Source organism: Argopecten irradians, chromosome 1 (assembly GCF_041381155.1).
Source record: "Argopecten irradians isolate NY chromosome 1, Ai_NY, whole genome shotgun sequence".
NCBI classification, from domain to species: domain Eukaryota; kingdom Metazoa; phylum Mollusca; class Bivalvia; order Pectinida; family Pectinidae; genus Argopecten; species Argopecten irradians.
In genome coordinates this window covers 10,031,772-10,053,696 of record NC_091134.1, presented here as the reverse complement: position 1 = coordinate 10,053,696, position 21,925 = coordinate 10,031,772, and the positions used below count along the sequence as shown (strand labels likewise).

The following is a 21,925-nucleotide window of genomic DNA, read 5'->3' as shown; positions in this document are numbered from 1 at the left end:
ACATTCAACATTACTGACAAAAAAACCCACCTCACCAGGTAAAGAAACGAGGTTATCATGATGGAAGCAAGAACTATTATTTCCAAGTCATCAATCTTTCTTATATTTCATTTGTTAATGTATGTTTTGTATTGTGGCATATTTTGTCAATTACTAACCAATGCGTCTTTTCTTTATTATCATCTGACCAAACTTATTAAAATACATGAACATATCATAAATATTAAGTCGAATATTGACATCAAGATATAATATGTGTCCAAACATTGTTACGAGAATAAAAACAACATGAATTGCTGGTTGGGACTACAACCGGAGATTTTCCTCAAGAAAGTCTTTAGGAATTCTGTAGTTTACGTTAATATGGTATGTCGACTCACCTAAATGTACGGGAATCTGATTTCACCGTTTTCAATTTGACGACGATCATGCAAAGGTATACCATTTATGTAAATAAAGGGCTTTGATTGGGTTAAATATGGTATTAACTTATAATAATGACTTAAATAACAACAATTGCATGTGTGAACTATTCTCTTTTGTTCTAATTGACAAATTAAAGATAAACAAATGTTTGCGATAAAGTGAAATTTTGAAGCAAAGTCTTCTCATTAGGTACCAATTCAACTACAACTGCCAACAAGAATTTAGATATGACCTGTGAAAGAAATACAGAAGTGGTAATCTAGACAGAATTATATTTGTTATGTTAACATATCAAATTATGATAAACGCATATCATGTTTTAGGACATTATTCATTTTAGATCAATTTTTGTAAATCGTTTTAGGGGTATGCCAAAATAATATATTTTTTTTAATATTTTGACTCGATTTTACCGACAAATTTGGTACTGTAATGGATATTGACAGAATGGTCCATAAACGCCGGAACCTTGCAGCATTATCTACAACCCATATTATTTTTTTTCGTGTAAAAGTTTCTTTGAATGGTGTTATTGATTACATATTGAAAAGATATACAACACATTTGTCTTTCAGGGAATGGCATACAAATGTACATTGATTGTCTCCCCTGTTACTGATAAGCGCAGTCATTACAAAGCCCTTCATGAGTCTCTGATATGTGTTTATATCCATACTGGGTCATCTTGATGTCGAGGGAATTGCTTCTGGATGGCTGGGCATGCCAATTTAAGATGATGAAATGAAGACAATTGGAAATTAAGAGAACAAATCGATTGTACATATGAGATTTTCAACATCTTATGTTACATCTGAGAATGACATATTTCAAAGTGTGATATATTTATGGTTACTACTCCAATCCATAAGTTAAAATTTGTAAAACATGTACTTTCTTTCACCAATCGACGTTGTTTTAACTGGTTCACATTAGATTTAATTCAAATGTTGTAATATTAAAGATGCTCCACTGCACGATACCCATCATTTGAATAATAACTGATGTTTTATCATGTGTATATGTGTCTAATTAACACAAATATACATATGGAATAATTTGCTTTGCTTTTGGTACATCCTCAATAAGCACTGCATTTCATATAGGGCATATTGTTAAGGATTTTGTAAGGACGTTATTAATTATTTGTAATATTTTAAACTCAAAACAAAAAAAGCCGTTTCGATTATGATAATGGAGTAAAGTATGTCACTTTTTAACCAAAGAGAAATACTATAATTCGTCTGCTCCTGTTTTTGATAAAGAATAGATACTATTCGTCAGCAGTGTAGCATCTTTAAAGTATTTTTTTATATCAGAAATAGCATTTTACAATATCAATAGAAGAAGTATTTGATTTGGTGTGTATTTATTTCGTTTTTCTTACATTTAATAAAACAGTGTTTGCAAAGCAATTTCTCTCAATTACTGTACAATCATTTTAAATAGACGTGAATATTTTGTAAACTATGTCTTACACTAATTCTGGTTTTTATTCTAAAGGATAAAAGATCAAATAGAAATTGCCACTTTTTCATCATGTTTGATAAACCGATCTAATACTGTAGGGAAAGACATCCATGCAACACACAATGCAAACGCGTTTTTGTTCGTTTTTGCTGTAAAGGTGTTGACAATAAAATTGTTAATAATACAACCGTGATCGCATGTACCGTAAAATATCCGTTAGTCTCTGGCAATATTGATCAATCAAGTATTTCTTGAAAAGTCAATACTGTTCTTATACAATGTATTGCTGACATTTGTAACATGTAAATGTTCTTTGTTCTATACATTATTTAAAGTTTCATTGCAGTCCCACTATGTAACCTTACCAAGTGCAGTTGGCATTCTTCAGTTTATGTATATTTGCTATAAATGTCAACTGAAATACGTTCATTGCTTAATACTTCACCATAGACTAGTTAGAAAAGTCAACAACACGTAATTTCATCGATGAAAAATTAAATCGAAAGATTATTCAGAAATAGATTATAAAATCATTATCGTAACCACTAACAAGCTGTGGCATATTACTGCATTGTGTTTTTCACATACACATAGTACACATCATATATAAAGTATCTGAATCAGAGAATTAGGAATAGAGTTTATAATTATTCTGATTTAACCTTTTTTCTCATATAGATTTTTTGGAAATAGGAGTTCATACCATAAAAGAAAATGGAAGAAAAAACATATGTCCATGTGCTCGTTTTTGAGTTAATGTCGCTCAAAGATATATAGGTGACAAAATATTGGATTTTTGGGAATTGCGCCGTTTTGACCACATACACAAGAGATTAAAGCCATAATTTCTTAATAGATAATGTACGGATGTTTGTAGAATTTATTTTCTATGCTGCCCCTACCCCTTAATTTTGAGATACAAAATACACCATTTTCAGCTATTTTTCCATATTTAACCCTTATAGAAAAAAGTTCTGGCATTAAACTTTTAATAATAATTTGCAAATCAACATGGAAAGTGTTGTTCTTTCTAAATCAGGCAGAAAAAATGGGGGATCCGTGTGCTTACTTTTTTGCTTCATTTGAATATTTGTTATTTTTCAGTATTTTAGAGTAAAAAATAAAAGTGCTCTAATTACCATTCAATTTAGAAATAATGTGACAAAAGTGTATCATTTCACACATTAATGCTCAATATTTTAATAACCACGATCCCAGTAAAGATTTACAATAAATATAAGCTCGATACAGCTAAAAATACTGGAGTAGTGATGATTAAGTGAATATAATTTCAGTAAAAAAATGGTAAAACTGTGGCTCTACTCAAAGCGAAGAAGACACAATTTTAAAATGGCCGCAGAATGCGCCATTTCTTAAAATCCCCGTATAAAAAATCTACTAAAAATAGTAATGTAATTTTTTGACAAATTTGCAACTGGCAATTTGCTACAGACATTGATATATTTTATTTGAAAATCTCATGACTTAAACCTCATCTCCTCGTATCTCATAAACCTCAGAAGAATACATCCGTAATGACGTTTAATTTTACGAAAAGTATTTGCTTTTACTATAAGCAAAATTAAGCGTAAGAGAAAGAGCGTATTTTTATGTTATCTCTGTAAACATATGTTGAGAAATGAAAAAGAAAAAGAATTATAATCTATGCCTTTCAATTATTTCAGTTGGCGGTACATTTAGCATGGAGATACATGCATTTATATTCACATATCGGTTTTTCTTTCATACATGGGGGTGTTATACTTGCTAGTCTAGGGCAATACACTCATGCCGCCTGAGGCTGTATTGCATGGCTACCTGTGTAATAAAGCTTAATGACGTCACGGCGTCAGCAAAATCTCTATTTCCTCTGTCAAATTTTAACACTTTTTTCACAAACATGACTGGTTTTACTATAAAAGATGCAAACAACGGAATTTGTGTTGAAAATATCACGTAATATTTCATGTATGGAAAATTGACTTCCAGTCGTGGTTTTCTTTGAAAATGGCGGGATATCATAGTTGTAAAATTGCAATTAAACGTCGAGATATGAAAGAAAAATACTCTTTCATATGTGGATATGAAGGATAGGGATATTCTACCATCGGGATCACAAAAACTACATTTTGTGACCCTCGGGTATTGTTAGTATGTATAAGTTCCTCAAACATATTACTATTATTTGTCATTTTTATCGAATTCGAGCTAGTTTATTTGAAAATCATATCAGTAGAGTTTAGCTAAACATAATAACTACCAGTCACTTATTCGGACTTAAACTCTATCCTTTACGTTGACGGCCAGTTGTTTCTCATCTACATTCAAGGAAGCTAACCACATATTATGAGATATATATTTTCCTACTATAAATATTGCATCTGAATCGAGATCCACTATTTTGATATTCATACTTTACATATGCAACAATTTGTTATCATTATAATTTAATTCAATTATAAAAGATAATCAAAAGCCATGTGCAACCAATTAAAGGGGTCAGGGATGACTAATTGGAGAAAGTGCAGTAGTTGATTTAACATGCTGGGGTGTGTATACACAATCTGCTATGAATTTTAATTCATGTTTTTATTTTTGATTTTTTCTTTCTTAAAAACATGAATAATTTAAGAATAAAGCAATGTATCGATCTCATCAAAATACTATTATTGTATATCATTTAATAAAACAAATTATATTCCTTCTAGTTCTAAGTTAAAGTATGTGTTTTCTATCATTGTACACTTGTACATATCCTATTCGCCAACATCAGTGACCTACACCGGACAGTATGCCGCCCATATTTGTCCTATTTTTGCCTTCGACATGCCTATATTATGTACACATACCTGGTTTACCACATATTAGTTTTCAATTCACTTAAGCCACTCCTATTGTTCGTCGCTTGGAATTAGTTGGTATATTCTACTATTAGTTATGATTGATTACAAATTTGAGTGTTTCGTATCCAAATTCGGAGTAAAATGGTGCTTACTGCCGTTGACCCTATGTGTGAACGCCGAAAGTATAATACGACAAGTATCGATAGTACATGATCAAAGAGACGTGCTCCGGGATCCGCGGCGTCGAGAATCAAAACGTTTTCTCATTGGATGGTTCGTTTACAAGGTGGACGGGCAAAATATAAATTGACGGGGCCATAATATGTATAAATGTATCAGCGAGTACTGATGATATGTCAACATAAACAATTATAATATTCTAAGATTGATCAAATTGTCGTTGGTGTTATTTTCTTTATTAATTAGTACCCGGCTTAGTTTTCATTATCGACAATATGAATTCGGGAAGGTCAGGAAACTCATGATCTATACACAAAATCTACCCTGTATGCAGTTCAAGTTTGGAGATACACACACATGTAATGTACGACTCGTAGTACTGTACATAAATTAAGAAAGCTTCATCTTACATCTCTGATTTTTTTGCTATATTTTACCTATCATACTGAAAAGTTATAATTTTGTCACATGTATAGGCCTATAACATCTAATTTTACATTGTAGGCGAATGTTTGTGACAGGAAAATTAAGACGCGATGTTTGTTTATGGTAAAGAACTTAATTTCAACGATAATATAAAATACAACACATTTTTTAAATCAAGGTAAATTTGATATCGTTAGGTTTTGAAAATAATAAACTTTATTAAAGATGCTCCATCGCTGACAAACGGTGATTTTTCACTATCAAAATAAGAGCAGACGATTTAGTATTTTCTTCAGTTACAAAAGTTACTTACTTTACACCATTACCACCATTGAAACGTTTTAGCTTATAATTCTACTTTAAGGTAAAAATAAATAAAAAAAAAATTGCATCCTGAAAATACACAAAAAAATAATATAGAATAATTATTTTGCCTTTGGTACATGCGCAATTAGTACTTCATTCCTTATATCTTATAAGGAATGAAGTACTAATTGCGCATGTACCAAAGGCAAAATAATTATTCTATTAATTAATAGACTCGTAGTACTGTACATAATTAAAAATAATTATTTTGCCTTTGGTACATGCGCAATTAGTACTTCATTCCTTATATCTTATAAGGAATGAAGTACTAATTGCGCATGTACCAAAGGCAAAATAATTATTCTATATTATTTTTTTGTGTTCATTAGACATATATACATGATTACTCGCCAATTATTGTTCAAATGCTGAATATCATGTATGCTCTGTCGGCGATGGAGCATCTTTAAATAACATTTAAAGTTGGATAAGCAGAGAACATTTACTTGAAAAAATGAAAACTTTTATAAAACGACATCATGTTACCATCTCCAAATATTATATAAAAATAAACCAAGAAAGATAGTGATTTAAACACAACTAGGTAAAATCCACATGAATCTATATCCCGGGCTATACTCGTCATGGAATTTCGATATCTTTTTTAAGTTATAGATATTCATAGAATTTTGTTTTGTGACATAACATTTTGTGAATAAAGCGAATCTGTATGATCATGACCAATGTAATCAGTTACTGTTAAAAGCAAATAGAACTTTTTTGTCAAAGAAAGTCTAGAGCTACAAAATTGATTAAAAGATTTATGTGAAATATATTATCACTATATATTAGATACTATAAATTTTTATTAGGTGATTGTCAAAAATCTAGAGAAATGTTTTTGCAAATGAGGCTGGTAATTCTTAGCGATGGGACTTTGTATAGATGTGTAGGACGATTTTGAAAGGAAGTAGTAGTAGAAGCGGTAGTAGCCGTTTTTTATGAAGATGTGCTAGAAATGGTGTTTTTATGGCCGCTAAAAGTTGGCGGGTTATGAATTTAGCCACAACGTTCAGCTACCGTTTGATCTTCAGCAAATGAAACTTCAATCATTTTTAACTCCGCCTACATCAAGTTCAGCCAATCATCGCCTACTTAAAGTGAGTGGGACGCGACTATCTTGTTGCGTCACTTCACACTCGCTACAGTAGTATAGTACTTCCGTCGTTCACAGATATTGTTCAACGGAAATAATATAATTACAGTTATTTGATTAATATTTTGTACCCAACCTTTGTTGCTATGCTTTATCATTATCTAAAATTGAAGTATGTTTTTCAAATAAACTTGTAAGAGTTTAATGTAATTAATGATTGACCTTTTAACAAAATACTAATCTTGTTTATTTTTACTAGTCAAAGTCTATAGCAACAAAACAACCGTCAGTCTCTGAACATAAACAAGCTTTCACATATATATGGCGGAGAACTGGATCGAGATATGTTAAGAGGATGCAATCATTTTGTGCTTGATGTAAAGTTCTTGCATTATTCTGAGCGAAAAAAATAACTGTGTTCAACGGTCGATTTTGTCCATTAATGTTAGAGAAAACACGGGGGCACCTTGCCTGTTGTAGTCACGCAAGTTATCAGAACCTACCTATTCACATGTATCGTATAACTTCTTTGTAGGAGACTCAAAAGTACGACAGTGAAAGGTACACATGTATCATATGTGAGAGAGGGAGTGACCCCAAAATCTGGTATTAAGGAATGACATCAAAAATAATATGGAAAAGTGTTCGTACATTGGAGGATTCAAAAGGTATTTTTACAGATTTTACCGGCAAATCAATTTGAATATTTTGTCGTAAGAGGCGTTTACTTTAGTAATATGATAATGCTGATAAGGTTGCTAAGGTAAAATCCAAACATTATTGATATAAAAAGGGAGGGACGGCTACCCTGTTTAGTTGTGTGTGAACAACTACCCGTAACCAACGGTATATAAAATAGGAGTGCACGTGCACGTCATCTGCTACAGGAGTATAGATACCGTATCCACAATCATGGTACGTAATGTATATATTCTAACGACAAATCTTATTGCAAATATAGCAACACATTGGTTATCAGTTCGTGCTATAAAGCTGTACCAAAAGCAAATATATTGTTATAATATTTAAATCAATTGGAGATGATTTCACAAGAAACTTCCTTATTTTGTGCTCTTATATGTTATTTTATAGTTACATATGGTTGACTATCTAGGTCAAGTGCGATTTTCCTGCTAATTTATCTACCCGCTTTCGTATTTGTTATTTGTGTGGCATTTATTGTTTCAGATCAATATGAAAGGTAGTGCGGTCTTTGTTTTTATGGCTCTGGTATCTATGACATGTAAGTATTCTCAATGGAAAAGAAAAAAATATTTTCATTTAAGTTTTGATATCTGTTCATTTTAAATTTATAACTTTAATTCATATATAGTTGATGTGTTATGAGTCATTTCGGTTTGGTTTTTTCATATAGAGAACAATTAAACGATATAGAGAACAATTAAACGATCAGTTGTGTTTTGGACCGCATTGCTTAAATGCTGAAAACCAAAAATATATCTGAAAGAAGTATGTCTCAACATATTGTGAAAAAAATATTTAGCTTATTTTAAATGTTATTCTAAATCATAATATACTTCATTATCACTTTATAATATGACCACGAAAATGGTTTGTAACTTAGGCGGCTAATGGAATGAATGCATCGAAATGATATTTAAAACACATTATTTATTTGAAATAAATCATCCTGTCAAAGCAAAATTATTGAGTGAATTTGTGACAAAGATGCGGTTCGCAAATTTACTCAGCAATTTTACTTTGACAAGATAATTTTTTTCGAAAAAAATAATGTGTTTCAAGTAAATAAATTTTGAAAAGCATAAACAACTACAAGCGACCTTTCGTATATTTATGACATAAATCTTGAATTCACATATTAACGTTTGGCGTGAACACACATTCCACAAGAGTTATTTGTGTTTGTTGTTGTACAACACTCTCGGATACAGTTCTGTCGACCGCTAAGATGTACTTGATAGTCTCATTATTTGACTTAGATGATACTAGAGATGTTATCACAAACGCATTTATTATGTTAAAACTGACAAGAGAAGTTAGTTTTACTCACTGATATGAAGCAAGTATGTTATCTGTGTATGTCTCAGCTGATCTTACTACGTTAATGGCATTTTTGAAAGAATCACAGAGAATTATTCTGTTCGTATTACACGTGCGTACTTGATATTGCTATAGTTGCTGAATGTCTGGAAATTTCTATTATTGGTTAGGTATTAAGATATTTGTTTTCCTTTAACTTATATTCAGGTTTCATGGCAAACTTTGCAGTGACAAAAATAGAATGTTGTCCAAAAGAATGTCCTTATTTAGAATCAACTATTCGCAACATAGATCTAGAACCTAACGTGTGTGAAAAAAATGAAATGACCTTTATGTAATGGAATAAAATGGTAAGAAAGAGTATTCATATGATAAATGTTGTAAGGAAAACAGTATAAATGAAAGTTTGCCTACATACTACTCCTACGATTGGCGATTAAAATTACAGCATTTTCAGATTTTTAAAAATTATATTGGTAGTACGACAAAAAATGTTCGATATTAAAAGGGAAATAACAAAATGATCATCAACGGAGGTACTGTATATTGTAACTGCATTTGTCTTTGTTTTCTTTTGTGGCCAATGTCATCGATAAAACCGATATCGTTTCCTTCGGTTTCTGTTCTATTCTGTCTATTGATGTATATATTGTATGCACTATGTTGCTTTTCCATTGGTTGAAAAACTGCAATAAAGCATTTTTTAATTGTGTGGTGAACATATCTATAACCACAAACAATAGCGACAATTATTGAATTACTTAATGGATATCTTCAATTATTTATCGTGGAAAAAGAAACGCCACATTCATTAAATGAATGTTATTCAAAAAGGACATATCAAAAAATGATAAAATACACCAATACAAATGTATAGGTTGACTGAATAGGTGTTATCATAATTTTCAATCTGTACCTACATATGCATACATATACATGTATACAATTTGTCACGTACAATAGTTAGTATCGTAATAGAATAAGCAGTATGAGTTAAACTGTGAATGTGGTATAGCGTGACGCTACCCAAATTGGAACGCTACCCACAACGGAACACTTTTTAAATATGTGACACAGAAGTTTGAGATTACAATGTAAACTAACAATAACTGTCATTAACAAAAATTAAGGTGCTGAATAGTAACTTTGCCACTTTGAATATGTACTTTTCATTCCTGCTGTTTATGATCCCCATATATTTAAAAACACGAAAAACAATTGTTGAATTTGATATCTTTGACACAATTGTGACAATTTTGAATTAAAAAGAATGTTTGACCTTCCTTAAATTGATTCAAATAGTTTTCATCATGGCTAGGTACATGTATGTATTAATCAAACCACATTTAGAAAGTTTTCCATTTCGGGTACCAAAAATCCTGCGGAAACATAGGGCTGAAATAGGCATGATTCAAAACTCTATTTATCAATAGATGCATGCTGACAATTAACAAATCATTATCTCAAAATTTAATGCATCAATTTTTGTGGAATGTTAGTGAACAATCTGGATTCAAGCACACACTAGAAAATTTTTAATACTTATCTTCAAAAGTGGTCCAATTTGGGTAGCGTCTAGTTAGATAAAAAAGTGTTGATGTCTCATGATATTTTGTTACAAGCTAATCATAATAATGTTAAAACAACTGTAGTCATCCTAAAAATAATCAAGTTATAATAATGTGCCATATATGGGCTAAAAGTTTGATATCTTATATTTTCTTTAGTACTCTATTTAAAATTTGTTTTGATGATAATGAATCAAGCTGTAAAAACCATTCAAAGGCACCGACAAAAAGTTATAAAGTTTTTTTTAAATGAAAACATATATATGCAGAGGTCACTTTACGATTACTAAGTAAACTGTTAACATGTACATAGACTACAACTTGGCTTCTTGGTCTGACCATATTAACCCATTGTTATGCAAATGTATTGATTTTTTGCAATACTGGCAAGACTCATTTTGAGCCTTTGTGTGCAAAATTAAAAACTCTGCATTGTAAGTATTTTCAAAATGTTGATATATTTTTGACGTGTAAAACATATCAAAAACTTCTTAATTCATGAGTTTGCACATAACGGCACATATAATTAGGTCAAATTTTAGTAACGAAATCACATAACGATAATACAACAAAACGTAAAACATCGATTTATAATTGTATTTGTTTATATAATATATGCGCTAAAATATTTGAGTTTTTTTTTTAAAAAATGTGCAATAAATTCTTGCAGAAAAACTCATATTTACAATTTCATTTCAGGTGGAACCTCATATTGCCCAGAATCATCATTATTGAATTCAGAATGTGGAAACGGCGGTAAATGCATCAACCCTAAATGTGTTGATCCCACTGGTGTGACAATACTATCAACAGCAGCACCACCAACAACGCCAGCAGGTTCAGGACCAACAGCAGCACCAGCAGGAGGAGGAGCAGCAGGAAGTTCAGGAGGTTCAGGACCAACAGCAGCACCAGCAGGAGGAGCAGCAGGTAGTTTAGGAGGTTCAGGACCAACAGCAGCACCAGCAGGAGGAGGAGCAGCAGGAAGTTCAGGAGGTTCAGGACCAACAGCAGCACCTGGTAGAGGAGGAGTCTTCTATCATCATATCTATGACTTCGTCTCGTTTTAAAACTAAAATTCATGATCTAATCTCAAGTAGATTCATGAAAAATGGCATTTCATCCCCTAATTTAATATCTCTGTGGTAAAATGTGTTTCAAAGAATATGTTGGTAGGGAATATAGCTTGGGATAGTTACAATATATGATGACTTACCTTATGTACATGTAATGCTCATATATCCCCATCTGACATCTTTGGGAAAATTGATGATCTGTCAATCAAACACTACGTAACTCTGCCTTTTATATTGCGTATGCTACGACGTTCGCCCCGACATTAAATGCACCCAAGTGCGTGAGCTGTCTGGCGATCGGTCAATTCTGGGTTTGGGTAAACACATGTTTAATTGTTAATTTGGATGACCGAAACCCCCGTAATAAGTCTATACCTGTTACCTGTCGTCGAGGTCATAGGCGGTCGTCGCCTCTCTGACCCATCACAGTACTACTTACTTCCTGTTCCGGTTGGTCGGAATAACAATCTGGACAGAATTTGTTTCTTCCACAGTTCATTTTAGAGATGATTTAAACTGGGTTCCAAGTAAGAACATGACTACTACCTTTTTTTGTCAGATAGGTTGTTCCGTATGTTTACTGTTCTTTGTGAAAATGAGAATTTCCTGTCATTTAATCTACAGTGATTTTGATACCCTTTTGGAGTGACCTATTGTTCTGGTTTCATTGTTCAATGATAGTAAGTTGGTTTTGTCACAAAGGTCGATTTCATTAAGAATCCTGTATATCTCAATCATGTCCATTCTGGCGCGTCTATATTGGAGTGATGGTAGTCCTAAGACAAGGAGTCTTTCCGAGTATGATTTGTTTTTAATGGATTAACCAGTTTAGTAGCTCGATGTTGTACATTTTCTATGATCTGGGTGTCTTTATTAAATATCGTCGTCCAGATTTGTGATGCGTATTCAAAGTGGGGTCGAACAGGGGGATTTATATAAATTTAGGAAAGTGATTTTGTCCATATGTCTAAATGTTTCTCCTTATTGCTCCTAGAATTTGCTTTTTTACTTATGATTGAATATGGGGTGTAAACATTCAGTTTATTGTCTATCACTATAAAACATTTTTTTAATGTAAGCGTGGGCAAACCTGACAACCACGGAGGGCAGAATGAGACTTTATGCATTCGATAGGGTGTCTAACGGGTATTGATGTAGTGTTTCGTCCTAGGATCCAGAAATAACACTTATTGTCATCCTCTTTTGCAAATGAAATAAACCGAAGCTTTTGTGCTTTTGGATTTCTTTTCCCCTGATTTAAAATTCCATCATGCCTTACAAATGTCCTATATGACCCTCGTTCGTTTTATATTTTCATCGGTTTTTTTGTCACGAGTATAGGCCTAATATCTTAAACCCGAGGCATAGAGGTATGTTTCCTTGATACCTCTATTTTTATGTTTTTTTTGTGAATTTTTCAGTTTTCTTCTTGTCAAGTTATAATGAAGGTCTTCTTCTTAAGTTATTCCCCTTTACAAAAAACTGTGGTGTTTAAGGGCGATTCTTTCGGCGCTTTCTTTTTCTTTACCCATCAATCGACGGAAATGCCCACTTTGATTAAACCTTAAAGTGTCATTTTTTCATCATCTAAAACTTAAACAATGATTGGTTATTTTGTATTTTTTGTTCAGCATTATGTGTTGCACGAATATACTTATGCATATGCTGCACATGAAATATCCGGAAAAAACACTTTTCAGGTCACCATTTTCATTTTCGTTTTCTGTTGGAAAAATTCTCATTATCTCTAAAACAATTTCTCCATTCTGAACATCTAAAGCTAAACAGAGAAATGATAATATTGTAGTACCAGACACACATAGGTCATTCAATTTTGCTGTTTTAATAAAATAAACAAGTGGATTAGTTCTCAAAGGGTTACAGGTAAAGAATCAATTAGAAAAGTTGAATATTTCAGTAATAGACATGTGTATAAGTCGAGGAGTACTTGATCGCAGATGGCATGTTTTAAGTATGAGAAACACATCTATTGTTATAGTATGTGCTAAGATGTATTCGTTTTTATAATGTGTTAGATTTAGGAAGTAAAAAATACTTTTATCTAAGCTTTCAGTGTCCGGCCGGAAAAACGACGATCAACTGAAAAAGGTATGGATCTTATTTACAAAATTATATTATATATTTTAAGGATGGATCTTCTCTGGTGATATTTTAGTCTTGTAAAAAGTCTCGTTTCAAGGTTGAACAATTTTTAAATAATTTTCAAAAAAAGAAAAAAAAAAGAAAAAAAACCTTGTTGCAAGTTGTCAGAAATATGCGACAATAACTCAGACTCCTATTGTCTGTAGAATGTGTTATAACATTATCCTTAAAGTAATGAAAAATATAAATGTCGGTCATTTGGAAAAACTGTACGCTTCTTATGCTTTGTAGAGGATCAAATGTTACCTTTTTTTGGCTTCCAAATTCTCATTAAAATCGCTTGTTCGACGTCATTTTTAGACATATTAAGTTCACTTATGCTGTAAAAGTTAACTGTGATACATTAATATATATATTTTATGATTAAAGTGTGAAATAATAACCTATCATTATTTAGTTTTACGTATTTTTAGTGTAGTTATAGTAATTTGAAGTTTTAGACAGAAAAAAATACTGAAAAATGAAAAAAAAAATGTGTGAAGGGACAACAGCCACCAACTGGTATGCCATTTAAAAAACATGTTTTGTCTACGGAACTGTAAGATTCTAGAAAAATGTTAGTCATCAAAACTTCTCTGAGGCGTTAGAGATTTGTGAAAAACCAGAAAATTTTCGTCTTCACAATTCAGGCGGTTGGGGTAACATATGTTGTTATCTGAGCAAAACGAATTGTTGGATGTGTGTTATAAAGATTTTCTTTAAAAAAACAAGCTTTATTTTCTTTATTAATTTTGCAAACAAGCATCCTTATCAAACAATCAATTTCGAAAATACTACTTTAGCTTAACTTTTACTGCTTTGGTCAAATAGTGAAATTCTGGTAAAACCACACATAGTTACGGTTGAATTACAGTAGTTAAAAAATCAAGCACACCACAAAAGTAATTTGTTTTGTACCATAAATATGTATGAAGTCTTATTTTCAAAAATCAAACTTAGTGGAAAAATACTTTTACATAAAAAACTCTAAGGTAACAAACTCAATATTTGTATCTAGTTAAATTCTGTGATATTGTTTCTTCTTTTCAGCAAAATGCTCCCCGACCTGTTTATCTGCAAAAACATGTTTATATGAATGCAAAAGTAAGTAAGTCACATCAATGTACCACAAAAAGAAATCATCAACAAAAGCATCTAAAACAATATTAATATCAAAAATCAATAAATTCAATTGATTGACATCTGCAAATAAAACTGCAAGTGTTTTGTTTTACTGTTTTTTACTGCTTTTTTATGCTCAAACACTAACCCCGGCTCACTTTAGTATTTTTCTAGCTGACGATCAGACAAGCAATAAAGTTATATGCAATTAATTATTCTTAGTAAAAATAGCAATAGTCATTATACGGAATTTAGACGTTACATATTATTCCATTCTATGTTTAAATTTAGTTTGTTTCGTTGATTGTACACGCCCATGCATTACATCGATATCCTGATCAAGTTTTTCGAAAGAATATTTATATCATTCATTCTCGCCTTGCAGTTAATAATTCAACTATAAGTAGGATATTCTGTAGGCCTTTTGTATCAAAGCTACAAGGGACAACTAATATTTCTTCTATTCCAGCAAGTGGATCCATCAAGCATGCTGTATCACCTATGGTACTTTTGATCGGAGTCTTCGCCAAGCTGTTCATCCGTTAATCAGACTGTGAGGAATTTGTTATTCTGATTATATACACATATGCTGTTATCGATAATATGACGAATAACATCATCACAACGACATATTGCAAGCTTTGAATCTTCATAAGAAGATGAGCTGCAAAGTGTACACGCCTTATGCGATATGAACTGTTTTTGTTGAGTTTAGAATAATGATCAGACAGTCTGAATCAAAATTCATCTGTACGTTCACTAGATCCGCTTTATAATAGCAGTAGAAAACTACACGAACATACAAAAACTTTTTTAAATCGTATCTATTTCTGTGTGACTGTCGTAATAAGGTTGCCATGTAAATCGTGTGTTGTCGGTGATTTTTTCCAGCAAGTTATTTATTTTTATACATTGTTTGGAATAAAAAAAAGTTTGTGAAATAAATACGTTTTCGTTGTTTTTGTATATTTAGCCCATTCAGGGTTTGTGCTATGAAATCATTGCAGTATTAAGTTTATGTTAAAAGGTAGTAGAGTAATTTGTCTGATGATGTGAAAAGTGTTGATCAAACTATTAACATAACAGGAATACTAGAAATTTGCTTTCAGTCGTTATAATTTGATATAGGTCCTCACATCATACATGATACATATCACGTGGTAACTCTCATCTACATTTGTTATAAGTTTATTATAAATTTTCATCCATTGCATGCTAATATTTCAAATTCATATTTACAAATCAATGAATTCTGATTTGCATTGATTATACAAATGATAAATATTAATGCACATTAGCATGGTTTTTAATTGTAATAAAATTGCAAGGGCAAATAAACAGGATTTCCAATACATTCACAACTTAACACAGTATGTAACAAGTGAAACAAAATGTTGCGAAACGAAATAACAACGGACTCATATCAGAAGATAGAATACATGTATAATGAGGGTTTTGGGTTTATCTAAGTGAATCGATGTATCATCTTTTAGTAAAAACGATTCAATTTTATCAATATACATTCAAAATACATGAATACAATAATTTATCCTTATACAATAGGATAATGATTCAATTCCATTCTTGCATGCATAGCTGTTACAAGTTACAACCCTGAAATACCAAAAGCTTCTAATTATGTATCTGCTATCGTTGAAAGGGGGTTCTGCAAAAAATAATGCAAATTATATATGTAATGTATATCCCCTTAAAATACAGATGATATTAATTAAATTTATAGTAAAGGGAAGCAATTCAAATATAACATGCATATACAATGTATATAATTATATAATGTACTATAATTTCACACGAATTATTTATTTAGAGTCACTATTCACAAAGCTACGAATATATGTAAGACAATAAAACTCATATTTAGTTTATTTCTACACACATTTAACCGTTTCAACTTGAGAGATTGGCCCTTTTAGATTTCCCATACAAACGACATGGAGAAGGAGATGTGTTTACATTATATCATAGTATCCATGTTTACAATACGAATACATTTTCCAGAATGATGTTGAGATATGAAATAATTTTTACGCGGATTGATCTTGTAGATATAAAGAAAAAATGTAATACTAATAAGATTCAATTTACATGGCCTGGTCCACATGAAAACAAGCTAGACTTCTATTATTGTGTATCTTCAGATTGATATCCCCTTATCAGTAATGCTACCATTGGTATAAGCTATCGTTCTGATCATTCTCCAATACTTTTACATGTAAAAATTGACATACTAATCCCAATGATCAAAATAACGCATATCAATCTACCAAAATAATCTTTAATTAAAATTATCATCTAACAGACTATATGTTAACTCAGCCTTTCACGAGGGTTGATATATCTCTGTCCACTTGTCAGACCCATATAAGATTATTTTCCCCCCATATTTAAAAAAATGAGATTAAGAATTATCTTTATCATGTTACAATTAATGGCGTCCTCGACAATAATCTACGCATGTATCGTCATTGTCAAGCGCGTGTGAGCTGTCATTTCCCTACCCCGGTAAAAGACAGAGTTATCTTTTCCCTAGCAAGCGCGGGATAACCCTGTGTGGGTATGGAAGGTATGGAAGAATGAAATATTCAACACCTTCACATGTATCGTGATAAATACAATAATGTATGTTCAACAATGAATTCAAAAGCATGTACTGTAAATCAACGTGTTTACGCGTGCGATTAATTCCGCGTATTTCAAATGGAATGCGGAAAACAAACGTCTCAAAAACATTTCTCTATTTTAAATACCTTAAATGGCGGTGTAATATTATTACAACATTAGTAATTAAATAGCGAAATGAAGTAGCCCTAAAAAAAGTTGGTTTGCAATAATCATTGACGTTTATAGCGGATTAAGGTCAATGCATATCATTATCATCTGAGAATGTATTATTTATCCATACGTGTTTATCTCGATTTTGTGTATCATTCACCATATTGCAACGCCAATATCCAGTCAATTCAGTACCCTAAAAACTTGAAAATAAAAGACGCTTATTTTCTTTCATAATAAGAGATTACCGGCTAATTTTCAAGCACGGGCTCATTTTCGAATGGGCTAACTTTCGAGAGTATTTTAGCGGTAGTCAAATATGGCATAGCTCTATTGATTTCTTTATTTCAGTTATCCCCCTTAGAGTACGTAACAAACCTTGTTACCAAACAACATTAATTCTGTTTTTCTATCGAAACAACTTCCAAAGTCTATCGCATAACAGTATATGTTATGTACATGTATACTGTTCCAAAGCCCCATTACACGCACGGGTCCCCCACACGAAAAAAAGATCAGTATATTTCTAATTCGCCAATCAGTTTTCCATTGAAAGTGGCAAAGTCTGTTAAATGGATCTTGAAGTCGGTATAAATAACACACCAAGTGCTATACTGAGCGCCGATGAAAACGCAACACTTTTTAATTGAATATAAATTTTGCATATTATAACAGTGTTGCGTTTTCATCGGCGCTCAATTTATATACGTTGTAGCTGACACGTGTAATGTAACTGCATTTCTTAATAATATACATTATCACAGTTTAAATATGTCAAATGAAATGGTCGAATCGGTCTATACATTGTTGTATATATGCAAAGTCCATATACAATTATAACACGGGTGGAGACCTAAAACACTTTTTATGTCTGCATATACCACATGTAATATCTATGTTTCCTCTGGAATGCGTAGTGTGTTTTGTTTGAGTCGGTGATAAGGTTTCCTAGGTAAACACCAAACATTACTGATATAAAACGAGTATGATAGCTACCCTCCCTAGCAGTTCGGGGACCGCATCTACAACTGTGATATCAAACGAGACCGATAATCATCCACTGTTGGAGTATTACACGAATATTCACGGTATGTCGGTTATAATCAACTTACCCCATTAGCGAAAAATGGATAATTAATAGTTTATTTTAAATGTGATATTTCTGCATATAACTGATTTCAGGAATTTGAATTTTAGGATTTTTTGCTGTTTTAATGAAAAAAAGAATATAAGAATTTTGCAATTACGTTGAAAAATATTTTTTCGTATTAAGAACGATCATATTTAACTCGATTTGACTATTTTCATTTTTTCAGACAATTATGAAGGGGATTATTTTCCTAGTGGTTATAACTCTGATATCTTTTGCATGTGAGTATTAATAGTTTATAACCTTTGGAATGTAAAACACAATCATCCCCGATATCAAATCCTTTTAGTACATCCAACACAATTGCTGGTAGTTATCAAATTATATTTATATCAAAACGTCATATATAGAATAACCAGTCAATTGAAAACAGATTAAAAAATGCTCGTTATTGTATGCTTAAAAAGAGGTACAGTAACTATGGCATGTCTCTTATGTCTTAATCAATACCCATTTCCCGGTGACAAACACATTTATAAAATATACATTCGTTTACCATATTTTTAAAAGCCGCGATTGTTTTACCCCTCTGAAACAAACAGGAATTTGCTTTATCAATGAAATCTTCAAAAGCTTAGGTCAGATTACTTGACCAAAAAAAAGTGCGAAATTTTATATTTCGTTTAAGATGCATTGAAATAAATTGGTATAAGTTGTTCAATTTGTGATCTACACGTTATGTGACGAATTTCTGCTTTAAACCAGGGATGTGCCCTAAACGTTTAATAGTCATTGATAGTTGCCTTAATAATTTTGTAAAAATAAACCAAAGAAAACGTGTATTTCTCTGTGTTATCACGTGGACCTGTACTTAAGTATTAAAGATTATCTATACATGTACATGATGTGTTTACAAGACATCATTCAACATATCAACGCTCGTATCAATAGCATCTTGTGTGGCATAGTCAACTACATGCATGTATGAGTATGTAAGCAATACCGTATATGCAGTTGGCTATCATCAAATATTTGGGTCAAGTCATTGCATTACCATTTATAAACAACGCATACATTACGGAAGTTATACTTGCATTATGTATCGTTTAGTAATTTAAAAATATTGAATTTTGATTATTCACGATATTTACAGGTGGCAATGTGAAATATTACTCGTTTATATTGTTATATAGAAAGTAAGAAATTGTTTCTATGAAATGTTTCGATTTTTTTTTTATCTTTTAAGATGGACTCGAACATTGTACTACCACCCAAGTTTTAGATGATCCATGTGGAAACAAGGGTAAATGCAAGACTCCTGAATGTGTGCCGCAGACGACGACAACAACAGCAGCTCCTATAACAACACCAACAACTACTCTAGCGAGTAACGTATCCTATTATACGTCTATTGAACATTTCAGTGTAACATTATGTTCTACGAAACCCACCTTACGGGGATATGTCATTATTCGGAGACCCACCTCTTCGAATGGGGGTATATCATAGGCGTAGTTATGCTAGCAAAAGATAAACTATATGACTAAAATGTATTCCATTGACATATGAGCCCATACACTACGTATCTATTGATACATAATTCCATACTGTAGAAGAGTAAATGTCTCACATACAATAAAACCAAAATTTCAATATTTTTGATAAGTTACAAATTGTTTATGTCATTTGTGTCAAAGCTTAGAGAAAATTGAATCTGTCATTTTGTCTGTATTGATATTAGAATTTGTCATTCTTTCAACATTTTCTGTATAAGAAAACGTTCGTATCCACCGTAAACAAAGATGCTTCCCTTCCTAAATATTTTTAGGAAAAGGTTTTTGTGGAAATTGGTTTATATGATGTTCAAAAACGTAAAACTATTTAGTTTGTGATTGTATATATATGTAGTATCTAATTTGATATTTGTAGCAACACCAGCATCTACGGTCCGGAAACGTAGAGGTAATAAATAATTGTTTTTATTCTCTCTATATATATTTTAGTAATGTTGGTGTTGATTATTCGAACATACAAAAATGGTATTAATGATTTTAGTTCATTATGCCTTACGACGCAATTTGGCATTCAATGAGTTTGCAAATGAAATCGAATGACTTAAACATATGCAAGTCGACATAAACAAAATGGTACGTAGTTCACATTTGGATCGCATTGCGCTTGCTATCCTTACCATAAGGACGTTTTGGCGTTCTTTTTTTAACAAAATAATTTATTTGTTACAACGTTATCTTTTCTAATCCTGAGTTTAACAGGCAAAAGTGTAGCGTAAGATTCACTAAGAAAAGTTTTTGGTAAAAACTTAATAAAGACATGGTTTCGTTTCCAGCAACAGCTACCGCGGATTGTGGTTCTAAATGCACAGCACAGCAAGATTGTCTATACAAATGCACAGGTAAATTAATAATTTTTAATGTAAAATTTCAAAAGCGAGAAAGATACAATAATTATGTTCTGTAGTTTTATCTTCTTTACTGATCAGGATGACAGTTAAGATCTATAAAGCCAATGATGAGGTTATTGTTTGACATTGGAATGAATCAATTTGCGCGTTAAAACATTTTAACATAATAGTTTATTTGTACTTCACGGCATTTCTATCATATTTCCCTCGCTTACGAGGTTATGGAACTGGCTTACATTGATTGTGAGAAATATTTTATCTGCGAAGGAAGAGACACTATCTAATCTAAAACAAGACTCAAAAATACCAAACCCAAACACAGAACTCTCCAATTCGAATCATTCTTTTTTTCTATCATCAAAAATCCTCAAAGTCCAAGAAACATACACTTATTGATTGTTTTCACTAGGAAATTAAAACGATTTCTTTAATGTATACTGTTAATAATAACAATTTGCTCTTTAGGTGAAACTAATAGCGGTTCCAAGAGCCACGTCCTGACTCCCATGGTATTGTTGGTCGGGGTCGTCGCCAAACTGCTTATCGGCTGATGTAGTGGCAGACCTACTGTTCTTCTGATTATATGTGACATTATGATATGACGAATAACATTGGGCATATTGCAAGCTTTGACTCTACATAAGATGAGCTGCACGGTTTTGTATTAAATTCACCAAGATCAGCATTAATTTATTAAACTTTCAATCAAAAGGCTTTAACATTATTGCGCAAAGTGAACGTACAAATATTTTGTGTGACTATGATAATCAATTTTACCAAATACGGTTTAATATGTGTTTTTATTTAATATAATTTCCATGTTCAACATTTCCAAAATGGTTTATTTTCTTATGATGTTTGTAATAAAAATGCAAAACTATCAAAA

General features: G+C 31.7%; 1 protein-coding gene and 2 long non-coding RNA genes across 3 annotated transcripts in view; all 3 read left to right on the top strand.

The window, feature by feature from the left end:
- Nucleotides 1-15,280, top strand: part of LOC138321791 (uncharacterized) — a 127,647-nt gene extending 112,367 nt beyond the window's left edge. Inside the window, exons 2-7 of the mRNA XM_069266118.1 lie at nt 7,672-7,719; nt 7,993-8,047; nt 11,094-11,414; nt 13,545-13,579; nt 14,663-14,720; nt 15,204-15,280. Coding sequence (XP_069122219.1) covers nt 7,717-7,719; nt 7,993-8,047; nt 11,094-11,414; nt 13,545-13,579; nt 14,663-14,720; nt 15,204-15,280 — 549 coding nt within the window. The 5' untranslated portion in view covers nt 7,672-7,716. The remainder of the gene's footprint in view (nt 1-7,671; nt 7,720-7,992; nt 8,048-11,093; nt 11,415-13,544; nt 13,580-14,662; nt 14,721-15,203) is intronic.
- A 3,214-nt stretch (nt 15,281-18,494) lies between these two features.
- On the top strand, nt 18,495-20,220 carry LOC138309483 (uncharacterized). The gene is made up of 3 exons (XR_011206287.1): nt 18,495-18,615; nt 18,844-18,898; nt 19,864-20,220. It is a non-coding gene; the product is annotated as an uncharacterized lncRNA (long non-coding RNA).
- A 272-nt stretch (nt 20,221-20,492) lies between these two features.
- LOC138309490 (uncharacterized) lies at nt 20,493-21,925 on the top strand. The gene is made up of 3 exons (XR_011206289.1): nt 20,493-20,579; nt 20,965-21,030; nt 21,505-21,925. It is a non-coding gene; the product is annotated as an uncharacterized lncRNA (long non-coding RNA).